The sequence below is a fragment of the Chlamydotis macqueenii genome, chromosome 3 (genome assembly GCF_036417535.1).
Source record: "Chlamydotis macqueenii isolate bChlMac1 chromosome 3, bChlMac1.mat, whole genome shotgun sequence".
Classification (NCBI taxonomy): Eukaryota; Metazoa; Chordata; class Aves; order Otidiformes; family Otididae; genus Chlamydotis; species Chlamydotis macqueenii.
The window spans coordinates 54,405,470-54,427,410 of NC_141558.1; the positions used below are offsets into that span (position 1 = coordinate 54,405,470).

General features: G+C 39.5%; 1 protein-coding gene across 1 annotated transcript in view; it reads right to left on the bottom strand.

Annotated features, from left to right (window-relative positions):
• Positions 1-18,570: 18,570 nt before the first annotated feature.
• MCM9 (minichromosome maintenance 9 homologous recombination repair factor) overlaps positions 18,571-21,941 on the bottom strand; it is a 47,614-nt gene continuing 44,243 nt past the window's right edge. Inside the window, exon 12 of the mRNA XM_086744827.1 lies at positions 18,571-20,140. Within this exon, the coding sequence (XP_086600953.1) occupies positions 18,571-20,140 (1,570 nt within the window). The remainder of the gene's footprint in view (positions 20,141-21,941) is intronic.

Genomic DNA, 21,941 nt, shown 5'->3' on the forward strand with positions numbered 1-21,941 from the left:
AAATCAAGCAGCCAGCAGCAAACATTTACTGCCTTCTTGTCTGCAAAATGAACGATGACACACTGTCCTGCATCTGGGGAGTGCTGCAGCATGAGCAGAGATGGGAAGGAGTACATCATGACATTAATTCTTTGGCAGAACAAGGAGTTACATTAAGGGCAATGCCACACTGTTTCAGAAGGATGTTCATCCCACACACAATGATCTGGACCCCTTGTGCACACAGAGCAGCTGCTAAAGGACTGCACAGATATTCCTCTGAAGCTTGTTCCCATTATGTCTCTTTCTCCTGCAAGCCAGAGAAAAAGAAAAAGCCCCAGTAAACTGGTTATTTTAGTGGCATGACATGACCAGGAGCTAAATGCCATATGTTTTCTATCTTCATTGTAAGAATAAAAGTTGAGAGTTGAGGGCAGCAGACATGCCTTGTTACAAGTTCCTGAGGCTTTTGAGCCTCAGGAAATGTAAAAAGAAAAAAAAAAAAGAAAACCCAAAACCAAAAGGGAGAGCTAAGCATGGTTTTGCTTTCCACATTTCTCTTGCTCAGCATTTCTGCCACTGGGACACTGAGGGCTGGGATCTGCTTCTCCACAGAGACAAAGGTTTAAGTATGGTGAACAAGAGACAGGCAATGATTATTTTTTTTCTTGTTAATGTAAATAAAGCAAACTTACCAGATGTCATAGCATATTCATGTCACCCTTCACACCTCAAATTAGATGAATACCTTTTAGATTAGTAGTTAAATATTACCAGAAGCAACAAAGTGTCATCAGGATCTGAAGCCATTCTTTAATGAATTTGAACAATGAGGGAAGAACAGGTGCTGATGGTAGAGGTGAGGGCTTAAAACTTATATAATTTGCCGTCTAGCTGCTTCATCAGGGACTGGCTGACTTGACTTGACTTGACCAGAAGATGAAACACACAGCCATTTATAGATATATGTTTTAAATAAAGGAAAAAGCTTTGCTAATGTACTGAGCTGAAAGAGTTTGCATATGGAAATTTAGGAAAATCATAGAATCATGCACATAAATAATTCTTATGCTATGATTTTTTTTCTAGAAAAGCTGAAAAGAAGTATTTTAAATAAATGCTATGAAAAAAATATGCCAAATGTCGCATTGAAATTAAATTGATGTTAACTTAAACATAAAAAAAATTGTTTTAAAATGTTAGGCCAGCCTCAAAAATACCATCAGGCATAGACAATTCTGATATAATTTTAGTGTTGAGGGTTGCGAGAGAGAAAGACAGGAATTCCTAACAGAAGGGAATGAAAATCATCAGAGGATTTATATGTTATAAAACAGGATTCTACCAGAGATCATCTATTTCAAAGAAAAGTACCATCTGCCAACCCTTAAAAAAAAAAAAAAAAAAAAAAAAAAAAAAAAAAAAAAAAATTTTGGAGCTCCCTCTGCTGGACGCAGTTACTTTCGTTTTGCTTCCCCTCTGCACATCTATCACAGAAACAAAAAAAAACCCCACAACCTTTTCAGCAATAAACTGCACATTTCTCATGAACATGTGATATCAAGAAAAAAAAAAGATTTATTTTCCTCTACATAAGAAGAGCAAATGCATGTAAACCAGTACTGCTTGCTCTAGAATTGGCAAAAAATCCTAAGTGGGGTTTAAAGATTGACTGTAGTAACAGTGGGATTTCTTTTGCTATTTTTCCTCTCTTTTTCGAACATGGGAATTCACACTTACAAAGCTTCTCCCCTCCTTGTTCTCTTTTTTCTTTCTACCAAATAAATGGGGAATCAATACATTTCTTTTTAAAGAAAAAAAAAAAGGGCATTTGCAATAACATTGCTGCAGGAACAAGCCTTAGAGGTCGTGCCAAATACTATATTACTCATGACACACAGGCAGCAGAGCTGACATAGTTATGATAAATTTGCACCTAAAAATGTAACTGTATGTGTAATTGGGCAGTGCCCCAAATGTCTGGTTTAGTTCTTGGTGCCCTGCAAGACTGACATTTTGGGACGAGAGCTAGGAAGTGTTCTGACGAGAGTCAGAAGTGTGTCAGCTCAGGCAGGGTGCCATTTTAACAGCCATCTTAGGATGGGACAAACTGTGCTGTGGAAGGAGATTTCTTTCTTTAGTGATCATAAAATGGATTTAAATGTCTTCCTCAAAGGGGTCTTTTGTCAGTTTTTGTCTGTTGCTTTATTCTTCCAGCTTTTTGTCTGCAGACAAGGAAGGTCACTGGCTTCAGCTACTCAAGCGTGTGAGCTGCTCTGCTCGTAGTACGATCATTCAGTTCAGTGACTGTCTAGCCAGGCTAGCGTGGAACATACTTGGCACAGCTTATTGGCAAGCCTGGATACACACGACTTCAGAGAGATATTTTAGAAAAAGGTATGTTCATCGTCCCTGTTCCCAGCATTCACAAATTGAATGTAGAATCATTTACATACATACATATGTTTGCATTCTATTAATGTATAATGGATATAAACTGATGGTAGAAGAGCTAAGAAGTGAAAGAGTGTTCTTGGGGATATGCGTGTGTGTGCATGCATGGGGAGGTCTATGCTTTTAGGAGGCTGAGATAGGGGAATGAAAAGAGCTATATAAAAATAAGAGATTGAGGTTGTGAGGTCAGCACTGAAGAAAGTGAAAAATGAGAAAGAATGGGGCCACTGAGAAGGAATAAAAGGTAGGAGAGCAAAGGAGGCAGGAAGGCTCAACATCACAGGCTGGGGAGAAGTACGCTATTGTAGGGACAAAGGAGGAGTGCTACCACATCTCACAATCCTTTTTCTGAGAACAAGCCCCTTGCCCCCAGCATCAACCCACACAGAAAGGAACATAAGAAGTCACTTTTTTCTTTTTCTGAACAGGCAAAGAAGTGTCTTATGCTTTCTAGCTTCTTGTTGCTTTTTATCATTTATTCCCCTAAGTACAAGCCCTCCCCTTTTAATGTTAGGTTTAAATACTTTGCTGAAAATCTTTATATGATAAAGTTTGGTCATTAACAGTATTCACTGCTCTACTGTGAATGTTGTCCAAGATATAATGATACCAGCAAGGCTAACTCAATGCCAGCAGTGGCACTGCTGCTACAAATTAAAAGAGTGGCTTAAATAAATACAGTGCTAAACAGACCATATTCCACTTTAATAACTAGATTAGACTGTTGAATTTAGAATGTTATTTTAGTGACATTGGTTCTTTGAATATGAGATAATGTCTGATAACTTCAGTTAACTTTATTTAGTTTACTCCGTTCAAGAAGAGTAGTAATAGGCATGTAGTCTCCAAGACAGCTGTTAAGAGACTAGTATTTATTTCCTGGGTACAGTTACTTGAGAGAGGATAGACTTACAGAAGGGTAATACCACTGTTTAAGGTTAGGGGTCAATGTGCATTAATTCTAGGAGTTTCATCCTTTTATCCTTCCTCCCTCTTTACGTATCAAATGCAAATGAAAGATACAACTATTAAAAATACCATGTTGAGAATTAATCACAGGAGACGAGAGAGATCTAATTGAGAGAATGGGATAGGTGAAGTGAGTCAAAAGAGAAGAGATTATTCTTCCCTTTGTTCAGTACTTATTTTCCCTGGAGCATGATGGCATGTAGACCAACAATTGCTTCATGTCTTCAGGGTACTATTTTCACGGCTGCTCTTGGACACAGCTGGTGGCTGCAGCTGCCAGCAGCTGCCTGGGCAGTCAGTAGCTAGAGCACCACAGCATGGCCAGGAGCAAGCCCTGAGGAACAGAGGGCTGCTGTTCTCAAACAGGTGGGTTTTTTCTAACCTCCTGTCCTCAAGCTATATTTCCAACTTACAAGCTTGGTTCAGAGAGCTTTGCTTAGAAAGCTTTTTTTTTTTGTGGTTTTTTTTTTTTTTTGGTTGCTGCCACTTCATTTGTTGCATGACCATTTCCATTGCATCTGTCTTTGGTAGTTATTTTGCCCTGTTCAATCAAACCGGTGTGTGGGAGAGCACAGAAAACTGATCTGAAGCTTTAATTGATGGCCTGGCCTTTAAACCCATCCAGGTGCCTGTGAGTGGGTCCACAGTCACCTACTTTGTTGCATTTTTTTTAAATTTATTTTTTGGGGGCATTCTTCAGAGAGGCCACGGCATGGGAAGGATGCCTTATTTTCAAGTTCTGCTGCTGGTGTTAGCTGTGCAAACCCCTAACAGATCAACTGAGGGCCACACTGTTAATTTCTGAAATGCCACAGGAGGCAAATAGAGATTGCGCAGTTCAGTGGTGGGTGTTGTTGTTATCATGTCTCGAGGGCATAGTCCTGGTAGTCATATTAAACAACAACAGTTAAAGTTTATTTCTTTCTTACCATCAGTTCCCTTTCTGTTTTGTAAACACCTGAAAGAAAAGGGTACCTACTTGCACACTAGGTATTGACTAGCTGAAATAAAAATTATACAGAAAGAGTGTGACAATATGTGTGACAATAGGTGACAACAGCTCTTTTAGGAAGTTGATACTGGATGCTGATATTTCAGCAGCTTCTGTCTGATTACAAGTCTTGAGGGACTAAACAGTCTGGAACATACTTTGGAAGAAAGTACAACAGAGAGTCTACCTTATGCAGATTATTAGCTCACATAAAACAGAGATGGTCCTCTTCATTTAGGCAGTGTTTACTTTCACACCAGTAGTTTAAGAAACATCCAGTTCCAAGAAGATGAAATAATATGGAGAAAAAAACATCTGTTTCTACTCCAACCATATTCTTACATCAACTCCCCAGTGCGTATTGTTTGAGTGAGCATAAACTGCACAATGCCATCTAAAAATAAGCTCATACACGTTTTTTAGTACCAGAAAATAAATCAATTTATTTAGTGCAGGAAAAGCATATCAACTGCTATTCTTATTGATCCTGTCAAGCTTTTAAAACTAAACTTAGCTAGTTTTGACATACTTTTTCCTTTCCAGTATATTTGTCCCAAGTTCTCCTCTGTTCTCTCCCCGGAATATCATCAGCTTTGTCATCAGAATGTTCTGCAACCTGTGCCAACAGCAAAAGCATCAATTTTTCACATTCCAAGATATTACAGGCTGCAGTGAAGGAAACAGGTTGCCCCTGACCTCTCCTTACAATGAAGTGTACCAGAAGGCTCCCAGTGGAGTCACTTCCCCCTCAATGGGCTCATCAGACTTCAGCCATACCAGAGAAGAAAACTAAGTCGCTGTTAAGTATCAAACTTATCTCCCTCAAAAGTAAAAAGTAATGGTGGACATGTCAGTTGGTTGTATAAGAATAACCTTAAGGATTAATATTATTAACCAAGATCTCACTTTATGAAGGAGTGCTCTAATCCCTATGTTGCAAGAGGAGTGCACAACTTCTTTTGGGAGAAAGGTGAGCTCGTGCCCTGTGCACATATTGATAACCTAAAAAACTAAAACTGCTTCAGGCTGTGAATCACAGTTGCAAAGAGAATGTATCTAGGCTCTGGGCCACGTATGCTCTACAGCATAGCCTGCTCTCCTGATTTCACAGCTGAGTTCCTGCCAGAAGCTTGCAGTGCTGCCTTCTGGGGTGTGCACCCAGGTTTTTCCCATGGAAGTAAGCATATGGCTAGGGAAAAGGGATGGTGCAGGTTAAAGTCTAAACAGGACAAAGATGAGATGCCTTTGGGGTGTGTGCCTAGACCCAGGACCTAAAAAGTGCTCGCATGTCCCATAATTTAGACACAGCTGAAGGTACCTAAGGCCTGCTAATTTATATTGCATGCACTTCAAAAATATTCCTTCACATGACTTTTTTTTTATGATTTATCTAGGCAGTTGCTCCAAACTGCAGCCAGAACAAGCCATCTAAATGCTTGCAGAATACCCACTATGAAAGCCATCCCTTTCTTCAGCTTTTGCTTGGCCTTACAATTTAGCTAATACAATAAAGACTGTAATTCTGACTGCCACTTCATTTTCTGCATGCATTTCAGTATACTGGTTTTGATTAATTTAAAGCTCAGTGTCTCTGCTCCTGCTCTGTCCTAGCAAACAGATGTTCCAGATCCAGAAGCAGACAGTTAAATTTAGTAAACATTTAATGCTCATCTCCTGTACAATTTAAACTGACACACTGACCTAATTAGCTTTTTGGCATCACAAACACTCTCAGCGTAGGGAGGGTGGCTGTTCTGTGGCAGTAATAGGAACCAGATATTTCTTGTATTGTTTGCCTGTTTTAGACAGCTCAAATAGAACACTTAAGAGGCTCTGACAGTGGTAGTTTGGATGAAGAAGTAAAATTAAATTGGACTAAGAGTCTATCAGTAATATTGGTTTGGGAACCCTGACTTCATGAAGCAAATGTTTTTACTTAGTTTAGGTAAACTGACAGAAGTTTAGCATGCTAGGAGTAGAGATAAAGATTCTGTCTGGATTGTTTTTTAAAAGCAGCTGTATGATGTTTACATTAAAGCTTTGAAATTTCTAAATAAACTAGATAAGGTGTTTTCTAGAATTCATCTTTTAAAATTAGTTAGAGATCTGAAGTTAACATATTCATCATCTACTAACTTCTTCTAATAACAAAGCCTTTTGGAAACATAATTTTAACTTAGATATACAGGGAATGCGTTTGAAATAAAGCACTTCATTTTACTCACATTCTCAAAAGTAACCATGCTATCTTGTGTTCTGAACAGCGAGCAGAAACAGAGTTCCTTGACTCAGAACGGGAATTGTTCAGTGAATGGACAATTAACTGTTTAAAATCTGCAACTTGTGTGTCTTTACTCTGTATGAGGCACACTGCTGGCAAATACACAGTATAATGAGATACAAGACCTGGAGTTATATCTGCACTGGCTTACCTCTGTGTCTGTCAATGCCTGTGACGTGTGCTTTCTGCCCTCATAGTGCCAGAGGAAGGGAATCTCAGGAGTGACCCCAGCAGTGCACTGTTTTGCCCCAAGACAATGGATAATGTTTGTTTAATTTGTCTTTAAGACCTTCAGGGACGAAGCTTCCACAGTCTCTCTGTGGTCACTCAGTGCTGAACTCTGGGCTCAAAGCACCTGCACCAAGGTGCTTACGTATTTGCTGGTGGGCAGGTCTGCAGTGCCCTCGGGCCTGCTCCTGGATGTGATGTCAAACTACCTGGAACTTGTGCTAAAGTGTCAGATATACACAGGCTCCTCAGGCCCTGCTCCTGCTTTGGGCCACACCTAAGCACATGCTCCTCACGGCATCGTAACCAGCAGGCACATCTGGTCCCCAGCACAGCCTGAGACCCGGGCTCAGCCAACAGGGTAGAGGTGCCCATTGGGAGGAATTGCAAACAAAGCTGTGAAGGCCTACTTATTAAGAAACCATTGACTTATGTTAAAAGCAATCAAGGATTATACGCAGATAGATGCTGGAGTTTCAATTTAAACCTAGTATCAGTGCGTGACAAAAGCTTTGATAATTCTGTCCCCAAATCCCATAGGTTCAAGACCAGTCTTGCTCAGGAGTTGACTGTCATCAGTACCAGGTGTGTTAGATGAGGGAGGGAGGGAGCAAACTGGCTGAATTCTGTGAAGTTTTAATCACCCAGCAAACAAGCATTGGAAAGACAGGAAAGCATTTTAAATAACAGTTTCCTTAGCCAAAACATTAATAGGCCACTAGAAAAAGCTGGGGAATGGTAGATACTTCATCAGAAACCAGGAGTAAAGAAATGCAAATGTGGGCAGTTACAGGAAGCGTGTTACTCCTATCTCCCTTTGGAAGAAGTGCGTTAATAAATGCATATGATACAGGGAAGTTGGCAATACCACTCTAGAGATCAGAGAAACAGAAGAGAGAGAAATCTCCAAAAGGACTTTTTAGCAGGTATTGGTAATTACTAGTGTTATAGTACTGGTCAAAGCTGTTTGTTTGTTTGTGTATCATTCAGAAAGATTTGTGTGTTGCTATCAGTAAAAGAGAATGAGAATAAAACATTTTTTCCTGTTTCACAGAGAGAGAAAAAGTCTCTCACAGTAACACTCAAGAAGAAAGAGTTTTCAAGAGCATTCAGCTCAAACCTGGTTTGCTACCAATTAAGCTAATGTTAATCAGCTTAATGCTCATGCTAATACATAAGCATGTTGTTGAGGAAAGGATGAGAGGTACCAAAGCCATCCACTGCTGACAAGAAACTTTAAATTGTGCAGCTCTCGGTGATAATACATTGCGCTCAGAGGGTATTTAATTTCTCTCAAGTTCCTTTTGCTGAAAGAAATAATTAAAGGTAGAAGCAGTCCATGACTACATTTAGTGAAGAGATCTGGAGAGAGCCTGACCAGCTCATTCCACAACCGTGCTGGTTTTCAGTCTGAGATTGTGACAGTGAAACGATTTCCAGTAACATTTCTCCTTGGCCAGGACAGTTCCTTACCCTGAGCTGAGGAAGGAGTAGTGCCCAAAGGGTCCAGGTCTGTGAGTCCATGCCAGGGAGGACTGCTGAGGCGTATCAAGTTTGCTGGCCTGATCATGAAGAGAGCACTCCATAGCTGACTCCGTGCTTCATGTCCCTTCAGTGTCCTGGCATCCATCATATTGGAACTAATTTTAAAAATAAGGCCAGGGCACCCTGTTGAGATATCATATGTCTTAGTTTGGAAAAGAGCATTTAATGTCACAGTCTGGCTCTCCATCATGGCTTACTGTTAAGTGCAATGGATTCGGGTAATAAGGATAACAGTGCAGACATGTAATATATTAAGAAAGAGTTTAGCATCTCATTTCATAAGTGGAAGATGTTACAATTATACTACAATTATTTCTTCCAACAAACAGTGATACTACAAAGACCTTTTAAATTATATTTTAAGCATGTCAGGAGAGTACTCCTACCCAAAGAAATGTGACAAAATTTTGTTGTTTTGATTCCTGGGACCAGGGACGAAACAGTGCAGCCAGCCTCTGTGGTCAGTGACCGACGAGGACTTTTCACAGCAGCCACCTACCCAAGACCGTTTCTCGCGGAAAAAAAAAAAAAAAAAAAAAAAAAAAAAGAATTCAAATTTTGGAGCTCCCTCTGCTGGTTCTACATCAACTTTCACTCACAACTGCTTTCCCTTCTCTCCGACTGCTGACTATCACTTAACCGATTTCATGTATTGTTGTGTTTAAAAAAAAAAAGTTACTACATTGGTTATCAGAGCATATGTCTGTGATATTTGACTTTACATTGGAGAGAAAAACAACATTCCTCTAACAAGGAAAGAAAAGGTTTCTTCTGAGTTTGTTTTCAGGACTGGAAAATGTGTAGTGCATGCACGCAAATGTTTAATGGAAGCGTATGCCCCTGTCACTCCATTCTTCCATGAATTCCTAATATATGTGCACTCATGTTATGTGACTATTTTAATATATGTTAGAGTCTGCCTTACTAAGTATAAACAAAGTCAATCGGGAAGAAGACACTGAAAATGCTGTGTGAAATAGCACAAGCACACGCCACCAAGAAACTAGGTATAGGGGTTTATAGTCATACTTTATACAGCTTATTTAAGTGTTATGTGGTCTAGAACTTCCCTCATTATTATTAAAAGTATTTTCTTATTGTCATGTATGTAAACTGCACTGCAGAGTTTCAGAGTTGGCTGTTGTAAGCTGTAACTGGGCTCAGTGTGCCACACAACACAACCACACTGATACTTCAGGTGCGTGTGTTAAAAAAAAAAAACAAGTGAGAGACAGACACAGTCAGACATCAGTAACGGTATATGTCCAAGGTATTGCTCATGTTTCATTGTCTTCATTACCTTCAAAGAGAGCTCAGGAGGTTTTTTTTTTTTTTTTTTTGTATCAATTGGCTCACTTTGCTTATAACTTCAGGGCTGTTAGATCAAAATTCTCAGAGATTAAAATGAACCTCTCCATTTTGATAGGCAGCGGCTGATCTCCTATTGCCTTGCAGGCGTTGTAATTACAGGAAAGTTTGCAGAATAGCCTGCAAAGCGCATGGAATCAAAGCTGAGACTTGAGCGTTTCTGGAACATGTTTTTCTCTGCATACAACAATCTTCTCTGAAAAAAATTATAGTTTTCTACTCCAACTTTTTGTGTGTGTGTGTTTAATATAAAATAGCTTTAACTTTACAAGGTAAAATGTCATTATGCTCAAGTATTTTCTGAGGGGATTAAAGGGGTCTGAAATAGATTATAGAACTTTTCTTCTCATTTTCTTGTAGCTAGCCCACTGTTTTTGCAGTAAAGCTGCAATAAATTCCAACCAACCTGAAGTCTGCAGGTCAAATTGTAGCCTGTAAAAATTTTAATAGTAGTGGAATACAGCCTTCAATGAGGCTGATAAAATACTAATGGGAGAGCCACAATGTATTACAGGAACAGCTGATTAATTCAAGATAGCACTTCACAGAATAAAATAATTTCAAATCTAATGATTACTTTAGATTATATCATCATTTCAGTGACACCACTGAGAGGTGATTAGAGATGGAACTTTAACTTCCAGCTTTTGAACAATTTAATTTACATTTTAAAATCACTAATACAGGAAAGAAACCCTTATATTTTCTGTGTTCACTAAGAGAACAGTGTATTTTTAGTTCCAGTTTGCTTGAAGAAAAGGTTTATTTCAAAAGATTAGAAGGCTACTTAGCTATGAATATTGATAATTGGATAATGGACCCATAAATATATGCTGCTGAGCTGAGTCTTGTGAAGGTCATTAGAAAATTATCCCACTGAAGTCACTGGAAATATTCCCTCTGATTCTTGCAGAAACTGGAATGACCCACTAATGACTTTTAAGTTTTCAATCTTCCTAACATTTTATGCCATATTTAAAATGATTTCGCGTTGGTTCTTTGTTATTTATTTAAACAGGGAGAAGATCTTTCAGTGATGCTGTTAATCACTAGCCATGTAGTACAGCAGAGCTGTCAGTCACAAATATTCAGAAACTGTAAACCAGACACCGTAAAAAGTATTTTTTACAAAAAAAAAGTTCACTTGCCATAGTTTAGGGCGAGTTTATTCTGAATACCAAAGTAGACTAGGTGACTCTCAGCATTTCCTCTAGTTTTTAGCCTTCATGTTTAATATTTCTGAGGTTTCCCGTGGTCATAATTAGCTCTAGGTGTTGCTAAGATGAAAGCGGAGACTGCTTGCGCAAGGACAGGATCTAGGACTCTGAGAAACGAGCGCCACCTGCAGTGAGGCTGCACTGCCATGGTCCTCAGCACAGATCTGCACACGCCTGCTTACCTGGATCCATCCAGATCCACAGACTGGGCTGGAGCATATCACCTGATGCTTCCGCTGATGTGTGAGCAGCTCTGCCAACTGGCATCCCATATTGCTTCGGGTTCCTCTCCACTGCAGGCTGCTCACCCTGTTGAATTTTGGAGCTGGTAGTGGGTAGCTCTGTCTCCTAGCAGCAGGCCTTCTGTTTCTGAGATCAATCTGTGACCAGCAAGAACCTCTTAAAAAAACATTGCTGTAGTGCATAGGCACCCTGGCATCCAAATATAGGCATTTTTACACCTCCATATCTCCGTGAAAGAGGGAATGGAGTAAAACTGCTATCCTACTGGCAGTGTAGAGTGAGAGTGAAGCTGCTTTCTTGAACCAGACCGTTGCTTCCAGACCACCGAGATGGGCTAGAAGCAGAACTGCAGGTGCAGCTGCTCAAATTGCTGACTAATCTCTCTCATGCTGAAGGTATGGAGCTGTTGCTTCTCATCTGTGTGATGTTTTGTTCTGACAGATGAACAATGGCTTTGTGACTAGCAGGTACCTTGAATAGAGAAGGAAAACACTTCAGGACAAAGGCAAGTGACGTTTCTGGAAATACGTGATGTGCTCACCTAGTATTTGGCAGTGAAGATGAACAACAGAAGAATGCTGCTGAACATGGAAGATGACTACATCTGGGAACTTGCAGCTCCCTGCTTTCAGTTGCCAAGGAGTACAGAGTTATGCTGACACGAGCAAGCAGGTGACTTGGGACGTGATATCTGCTATTTGGAAGATGCCAAACATCTTGTGAGTGATTGCAGTCATGTAGAGTTTGCTTTTATGAGCTTTTCTGTTGGGGATTTTGATGACACATGCACTTCTTTCCTTGCCTTTTTACATAATCTTATTGTAACTGTCATCTCATGACTATAAAGTTCAAGTTAGGAAATGTTACTGATTGAAAAGTCGTTGCTCCAAAGGATATATCTTCCTAAGTCACATTGCAGTAATACATTTTATTTGTACAATAATATTTGCATTATTACACTATATGCATTTGCTATGCATATATTATTGTGTTTATACAGTTATACAATTGCACATATAATTATTATGTGTGCAATTGTAATTACACATATTTGTTCAGAATAATCAAATGATAAGAAACTTTTTCATAGTCTTTTCTAAAGTAGCTGTGCTCTTTAGCCAGTAAAGGACAATGTTATTCCTTGGAACTACTAACAGTCTTCTGTCTAACAGGAAGGAAAGTATTGATAAGTGAAGGCATACAGATACCTAAGGGAGATGACATAATTAGCATTCATTATTAATGAAGCTATTGCCTCATTCACATGAAATACAGAGCACTTAATCCTCTGTTTACCTCATCTTCCCATCAATAAATACATCCCCTCTAGAACGTGATGGTATATGTCCTCACTTGGGAGATCTGTTCACCATGAATCCACTAATTAGAAGTTTCAGTTCAGTTTATACTGACTTTACCTTGCCTTTGGCTTTAGTTTACTTGGTTTCGTAATCCTAGTGCACATCACATTGTGATATTTAACACATTTACCAACGTATCTGGCAAGAATCATGACATTCAAACTGCTCTTCTGACAATAACACAAGCAACAAGCAAACTCAGTCATGTAGGGTTTTTTTTCTGCTTACTAGTTATTTAGAACAAAAAGCAGCATATAAACTGGAGTAAGACTAGCTGGTGGTCAGCGCAGAAATGTGTTAGCAGAGTAGCTGATACACATGGTGTATGCTCCCTTTTTCAGTTTGTCTTCTGCCAATTTTTTTTGTGTCATGTCTACAATTTTCATAATGCTGGGAAGAACTGACAGCTGGTTTTGTAAGATGTTTACATGCCAAGTGATTCCTAGTATAGGTGTTCTTACAAGCTTAAGAACTAGGTATCCACCTCAGAAGTGCCTAAATAAGATGGGCAATACTTCTCAGGGGAGTTTTGAGGAGAGCTGCACTGACATTGCAGGACCAGGCAGTGACAACAGTCCCGAGTTGCAGAGAAAGAGGGCAACAAGGGTCTGGGAGAAAGCTAAGGAGGTGAGGAGGTGTCTCAAAGGGTAAAGAACCAATGGCAGCAGTTGCAGGCTAAGTCTGATGAAGCATTGCCAAGGGTCTCCAGCAAGACTGGACTATAAGATGGTCATGAACCACAGCTTTGTACTCGTAAGTGCTATAAGGTCTTGAAAGGTAACAAATACCCACATACCCTGCTGTCTCCATGAAGAATTTCAGATGATCCTGAAGGACTGGAACAGATTATTAAGAGGCACTTAATAGTGTAACTGTGTAAGTTAAAGAGGTCAGAAACATTAGAAGAAAACTGGATAGAAAACCAGCTCCTTTCTGCTGTACTGCCTTTTCATTTTGGGGAGGTTTCCCATAAAGGTCTATGGATTGCACAATTTGTCTTAAATGTCACTTTTGCACCACTGCCTACAACAAACGGATGACAAATACTAGATTGCTCTACGTAGCGTGCTGAGACTCATCTGCAAGTGAGGTAATCAATAAATGAAGAGATGAATTAAGGTAAAAATTTTAAAAAGCACTAAAAAGATTTAAAAAATTAAAGGCACTAAAAAAAAAAGAACAGGTGAAGACTCCAATAGAGATCTGGAAATAATCTGTGGCTGTATAACCAGGCACAGCTTTTTCGTTTTTCTTCACCTTATGAAGACTGCCATCAATAGCACCTAACTCGGAAAATGAGCCTGGGGCATCACTGATAACCTGTTTCTGTAAATGGGGAGTAGAGGGGAAGACTCCCTAGGAAGCCTCTTTCAGCAGGATTTTTCAGCTAGGAAAGAAGTGAGGAGACAGGCTGTCAGAGAGGTCTGTAAAACAACCAGTGATGTACATAACCACAGAGAAGGATTACTCACAGCTCCCCCTTCCCATGTACTGGCAAATGGGGAGTGATTCAGGCACTAAGCGGAGCAACCTCATGACAGTCTAGAATATCCTACCTGGGCTCCTAATTCACAGGAGTGTGGGTCTCACTTAAGTCCAGTCTTGTATCAGCCAAGGCTGTGCCTTCCTCAGCAAAAGTGCCATGCAGGAGGATTAAAAGAATTATGATTAGTTTTTTTTTTTACACTAAAATATAATAAACCAATATAAAAATACAATTAAATTGTTGGGTTTTTTTGCTTTCTACCTACCTTTGACTTATCAGCATGTCTGCACGGGCCATCCAGGAGAACACTGCCACAGGACAGCTGCCAGTAAAACCATGATCTTGTCCCATGCTGACAAGAAGTAATCTGATTTCAACCAAGGCAATGGAGTCTGGCAACTGAATATCTAACAACAGCATTTCACTGCTGCTCACAAACAAGGATTTGATCAACACGCTGCTAAAACCAGTGACTTCTAAAGTTTGGTTCGACTGGGTTTTAAGACAGTACTACATGTATTCACCTTTAATGAACCAGACTCATAAAGATAAAACACAGCTTAATAAAATACCAGTGTATTCAACAGTAATAATTGGTTTGATATATATTTGTACATAGTCACCCTGAGACGACACATTGGACATGTTCTTAGATCATAAACTCAGAGAGGGAATTGTTAAACGATGAAGGAGGTAACGGCTCGGTGCCTGGCCAGGAAGACAGGCTGGCAAGAAGTGACTCATCTGCCCACTGACTGCACAAACTACTCGCAGAGGAAATTCATCTGTTGGTTAGCCCTGCAGACTGTAACTGCCATAATGGATTAAATCCTCCCATCACTGGGCTATCGTAGCACTCAAAAACCATTAAAACATATGATTGTTGGTGGGGCAAGTTGGTATAAAAAGGGAAAGGCATTAGCAATGTTCCTTGACAAGGCACTGATAAATGCGTTCTGTAGCAACGGCAACGGTAAGGGATAGAGTAAATGAGCAGCAGGTATAATTGCCTTATTACTGTGTGCTTCTCATTTATCTTGAATGCTCTGAATTCATGCTATGAATCAGAAGCAATACCACAACAAGTAGCATTTCTACTGGTCTGGTAGAGAAAGATCTCAGCAGTATCTGCTCTTCCAAATTTATTTTTTGCCTACTTACCCAACACACTTGGACGACTAGGACCTCTTTGCAGACAGAGTATGAAAGGACAACGGTGGTTTCTTTCTGCTAGTATAGAACAGACGGGCCTTTCTGCAAGCTCAACAGAATGCCCCCGTGCCTCCTCTTCTTTGATTCTAACTGGGAAACAAAGCTGTCCAAGTGGCCTTCCAGGCAGAGTGACCTCAGAGTGACTGGAGTTTGCAGTATCCTTCCCTGATTCTTTTTTACTTTTGCTCAGTTTCTCATGTTATATGAAAGGGAGAAGCAGATCTTGCAGATCTCAAAAACCTCTGCTCAATTCCATTTCATAAATACAACCACTACTTCTAATCTGCGGAATGTGAAGAGAGAACTTTATTTTTACTGATATACTACCTAACATACTATCTCCCCAAAATTATTAACCATTAAGACACTACATAGAATGAGAGAATTCACTCTGCCTAAATTCTACGGTATCTGTTTGGACTTGGATATGTAAAATATATCTGAGTGGTAGATAGCAACCCAGGCATGTTCTTTTCAGGGCTACGTAACTCTGTATACAATTAAAATGTCTTCACTGATCTAGAAAAGTCTCCTGGCATTTTCAAATTTGTCCTGATGTTCTTAAAGGCATCATTTTGAAGGATGCAAGCTTGACTTGCAATCTAGTAAAGATAGGTGCTAAAATGTAGGAGGTCTTAGGTTCTCAGATGTCCTCAGCAAGAAGGGAAGTGAACCTCTATGACTTCCTTGTTTCCTCTACCCCCAGAACACAGAGTATCTTAAGTGAAATTTAGGATTTAGCAGTATTTTATCAGCCAAACTGCTGATTTAGACCACAAATGTGATTAGTACTGTATGACTGGAAAAGCTGCGGGACATACAGTACCTCAGTATTCTAGCCTGAGTTTTACTGTATCAGAGGAAATATTTTTCATCTAGGAAAATATAAACTTGGTTTAATTATCTTCCATGTCCTCAGCTGCAGTGATTTGCAGCTGCACAGGTCTGAGGACACAATGGGAATGTGAGCGCCCAGTTTTCACAGTTATTCCTAACTGGGCATTCCCTTGCTTCATGAGACTTCGCACGTTTCATGAGTAAGGAAGACAGCCCTCAGCATTACCTGGCATTTCAGCGTTCCTGAAACATGGCTGCTCTGCTTCACTGTGTAGTTTCCCTGACCCTCAGGCAGATCTTACAGTGCCAGAACGTTGAAACAAGCAGAATATAAAAACCAGAACCTTCTCAAACACAAGCATGGAGAATATGAAGAGAATTCTGAGCTTGACTTTCACCTCAGTTTTGTGCCACTATGACACGGCTGATTTCAAGACAGTTCTAATTTCCACTGGGCAGAGGGAAGAAAGTCAACTAGCCTCCCACAAAAGAATATTTAGGGAAAGGTCCTGCAGTTCTTGGGAGCAGTTCATCACATAACTTTACACAGCAAATTACCTTAGATGAGGACCTAGCTACTGATCTATAGTGAAGTGGTGAATAAAACAATACTTCCAGCATAGGTGGATGAAATTTCTCTTGATTAATTTTTTTATCATTTTGCATGATAAAAAAAATACTCTTGATGCTTGACTGTGAGTATCCAGTAGCTATGTTCTACTTGCACTGGCCAGCTAGTAACATACATCAAACCAAACATCTAGTAAGTATGCCTTTAGCTAGCCTGTGAAAACTCAAGTAGGAAGACCATCACAAATGTTAATAGCTCCAGGATTCTTGACCCATCTTCAGTTTCAGTGTAGACACAGCATCCTGTAGGAAACTTCTAATTTCCACGGGCAGTAGGATCAGGAGTGCACATCACCCTAGACCCTGGCACAGGTCTTTCTGAGAAGGAACAGGAAGGGGTGGCTCTGCGCTCTGGGAGGAAGGTGGATAAACTACCACACAATCAGTGTGGACAGTAATGCTTCTGTCATTTTCTTAAACTCTTAACAGTAAGTCAACTACTGTAATTACTGTTCTCATGATTTCACTGTATCACACCAAAGTACTTGGGCCTCACAGTCTCTTATTCTCTGAAATTTTACATTTTAACTCACTTGGTTTCAAGGGAGCTACTTCTAAATTTAAGCAAATCAAGACAGAATCAGATCTTCTTTGTGCTAGCAGGCCTCTCAAAGGATTTACTGTGCTGTAAGCAACCACTCCATTCTGTTTACCTTGCAGGTAATAACAAGAATATTCTGTAGAGAATTCAAATACAGAAGAAACATACTAGGCAAGTCACTGAAAGGAATTTAAGGCTTACCTTTCTCTGTTAACATGTAATGCATTAGTAGATTAATTTCCCATTAGACAAATGAATGACGTAGGATGAAGCATGCTACCAAAGATGAACGGCACATCAGATGCAGTAAAACTCTAATCACAATTTAAATAGTCAAGTAAACATTATCCGAGTCAGAACCAAGTTACGCTACAGCAGCTCTTCATCATGCTGCTAGGTTTGAAGTGTAGCTTATACGTCAGGGCTTAATGCCTGCATTAAAGCTATCCTGATTACTGAGACTCCTGTTCAATCACCTGAAATCTGTTCCCTCGACAGTGAAGAACTCTTATTACAGAGCTGGGTTTTGATAAAATGACCCAGAATACAGACAGTTATCTGAACTAGTGTATTTAAAATCAAAATAATAATAAAAAAAAACAAACTAGGAACAAAAAGCTCTTGATCCATGTCTTCAACATCAGCAGTGTGTCAAGAAGCACAGTAACCACAGATGCAGCAAAATTGTCATGATACTGATAATACAGAAATACTTACCACAGCATGATGATAAATCACAATATTGCTAACTACGCTGAGACAAACAGCATATATAGATGAACAAAATATAATGACATCACTTTAGCATCATAATTTTTCTAAAGTGGCATAGTCATTTGGAAGGATAATCTCAATCATGTATAGTTCTAACTATTAAATGAAACAAAGGATTACAGTCAATTAAGCCTGCTCTTCTGCAAGACTCACTATACTCTGGATATATGAACATAATCATACAAGTCTTCAAGTTACATCACTTCAATTGAAACAGTCAACCAATATAAGCAGTCTCGGGAAAAGTTCAGAAAACTAAAAGCCACATTGGGCCTGCAGTATATGCAGTCCTTAGCTAAAGTAAAGTATACAGCCCTTAAAGAAAGCAAGTTCATTGGTATCAACAGAGCTCCAGGAAGATTATTTTTTAATGCTTTGTAAATTACGGATACAATTGATAGAAGGATGGAGACTCAGGAGAACTGCCTGCTCAGTAAGCTGGAAAATATACATGTTAAGTGCTTGGATTTTTCCTAACCTCTTCATCCCAATCAAAATCTAATGCAGCATCATCTAGCTCTGCTATTGAAAAGAGAGATTTCTGTGTGACCGCACTGGCTTTACTAGAGTTTCCCAATGCAAAACTCTTCCTTCTGCTAGGATTGCTCACATGCACCTTCAGCAGTGGGCTATGGCTTTCCTTGATAGTGTCAATCTTAATGGTAGGTGAGGTTTCCAATTTTGACTCAGGACGTGATACAAAGGAGAATGTCGACAGTTTGGCTAATGTGCTGGAGCGCACCTTTCCTGTGCTTGGGCCGCCACGTTTCTCCTCTCCCTCACTTTTCTTTTCAGTGGGTGGAGATGACACAGCATCAGAACTGACACCAGAGCATATTGTTGCATTTCCTCTGATCTCTTTCCCTAAGGCCTGACTCTGTTGTTCTTCTCTCCCTTTATTATCAATTAATCGTTTTTCCAAACTATTTTTTCCTAAGCGAGTCAATGTCATCTTGGATTTCTCAGGGGGGCAGCATTCTTCTGGCAGCTGCTCTCCCTGGAGCTGCTCTCCAGACTTAAAAATAGTTTCACTCTGAAAAAGAGAAAATTCTTCATTTTTTTTCTCTGATGAATGATCAAGTTTTGTCCTTGGTCTGAAAGAAAATTTAGCTAGTTTAGCTGCTGGAGGACTTTCACTGTCAAGGGTTTCTGGCTCATGGGAACTTACTTCTTTTGTTTCCTTCACTGCTTGACCTTTACTTCGTTTTCTCATAGAAATTGTTGCAGTTTTTGCTGCTACAGATACACTGCTCTTTTCCTCCCCTAACACAGAATCTGTATCACTTGAAAGATCCAGCAGGCCAGACGCAGGTAATACTGAAGGAATGGCCTTTGCCTCAGGGTCCTGTGTACTTGTAAAGAATCCACGTGATTTCTCCGTGTGCAGTCTCTGACAGCTTTTAGAAACTCGTTGTGTAATAATTGAATCCTGCACGCTAGCACTTGGTGATGCTGGGTCTTGAATATTTGCTTCTGAAGAAAAACAGTTGTGTTCTTCAGTCCTTTCCTTGCTTATCTTGGAGACTTTATCCTGTTCCAACAGAGCGTGTAGATTCACAGTTGCTAGTGTCTTGCTCATTCCATTTCCCTTTCTTGGTATTGAAGCACTTCTTTCTTCAGAACAGGATGTTTTAGACAGGGTTTTTGAAGCCAAATTATTTGGAGATATCTTGGGCACCGGAGACTTTTTCTGAAAAGTTTCTTCACCATCAATGTTGCTCTCTTCCAGGCTGTCAAACCATGCCAGGCTGCTATCATCACCTCTCTTACTATGTTTAATCAAGTGGTTTGTATTTTTGTTATCACCAGGTGATGGGTTGCACAAGGGTTCTACACGTATATTCCCTTCACAGTTGCCTTCAGGCAAAGAAGGCTGTGGCCTGGAGTTATTCTCTTCTTGATTTGAAGGTTCTGACTGAGACATTTGCTTTGACTGCCCAAAAGTATCCTTGTTCAAGCATGCTGTAGTAGTACTCAAACTTGTCTCTTCAGGCTGCAGCTGGCATGAATTATTCTTTTGTAATCTATGGAATGAAAAAAAAAAAGCAATAGTAATGTATTTATCCTTTTTCCTTTCTTTATTGCATTAGCAATGCTTAATATGTACAAATGGTGAAAAGCTACAAATATTGTAGGTCATAAAAGAGCATTATTAGGTTTCACATGTAGCTCCAAAAGCTTGTGTTGCAGTCTGTGATCTTTCAGCACCTTCTACAGTAAGTGGCAGAATTTAGTGTCCCCAACAGAAGACAGGCAGGATAGAGAAAGCAACCACCTAAACTTCATTTCCTTGGAAAATCAAACAAAAAACCCCACCCAAACAAACAGCTTTGCACTACTTACAGCCATTGCTAGAGTCCCTTAGGGATTACATACTCTGTATGTTTATCCTCTAAAATGGGAACCTCATTAGATTTTATCCTGAGTCAGGTAAAGTCTCAAACAAGCGACCAGAATGGAAAATCTAGGTATTACTGGAATAGCAGTTGCTGGTGGTTTTCTCTCACAATGACCATGGACACAACATGTCAAAAACTCCATGTGACAGAGTGAAAGCATCTCAAATCACCTATAAAACTTAATTATCACTGCCTGTGGCTATTAATATTCTTAGGGTCCTCCAAAACAACAGAGGTGCTAGAATGAGGGCTCCCTCCAAACTCAGTATGGCTGATATTCTGTCTATTGTACCTAACCATATAATTTTCAATGGAGATAGCATTCTACTTTTTGCTAAACAGTCATTCTAACCATAGCGAAGAGCAGCCACATTCCATCACAGAAGTGACTGCATTAGTGTAGGTGAAAGGATTCCTATGCATTATAAGCAGTTCCTCTGCTATATGAGAGAGAAAACACTATATTGACATGTACGTTTTAGAATTATTATTATCGTTATTTACTAATAGGCTTATTCTTAAAATTTTTTGGAAAGCAGCAGAAATTACCTGACTCATCAAGAAGGGCTGAAAGATAAATGCTTGTTTTACTGAAATATAGTTTAGGGGGAATGCACGGGACAAGTCTTCTAATACAGAATAGGTTGTTTGAAAGAGGGCATTCATTTAGTATTCTCTAAGTACTTAAGAGTGGGAAGAAGAAATCAGCCTAATTTGCGGCACAGGGGATCCAGTGGAATATTGGGAAAACCTTTATGAGCATTAGGATGGAGCAAGAATGAACAGACCACCCAATGGCAATGGAAAATCCTCTTCATTAGAAGGCCTTTGGAGCAGATACAAGCTCCTGCCAGGAAGCTCAAACACAGACCTGATCCTCGCTTTGTATTTGATCTCCCATCCCATCCTACATTTCTATGATCCCTTGTGTTTTAAAACTAGCTTTGTTTTAAAACTAGCTTTTGTCTGTTGGAGATATCCCACTTTCATCTGCTTTATTGCCTCTGTGGTTTTTTAAGATGTCCTTACTATGACTTACAAAATAAGTCTGAAAAATATTTAAAGGAAAAAGTGTGTTTTCTCAGCTGTTCTTATTCCATTAGTTTCGATAACATTAATCTTTTCTCTTCCTTTAACAATAAAAAGTATGAGTTTCTTTAGAACCTAATCTCATTTCGGGAAACAAATGGGGTTTTTTTTATATATATTTTATTTCCTTCCAATCCTAGCGTTCTCCTCTCAGCCTCAGTACATTAAAAGTTTTCTATTAATAACAGCAAATAAACTTTTCAAAGATTATTGCAGTGAGCTGAAAACTACAGAAGAGAGAGTGAAAATTCCAGCATGTACAAAAGAAAAACCACCCAAAAGAACAGAACTTTGATTCAGGCTTATATTTTCGATTAACCAAAAGGGAGGGATCCTG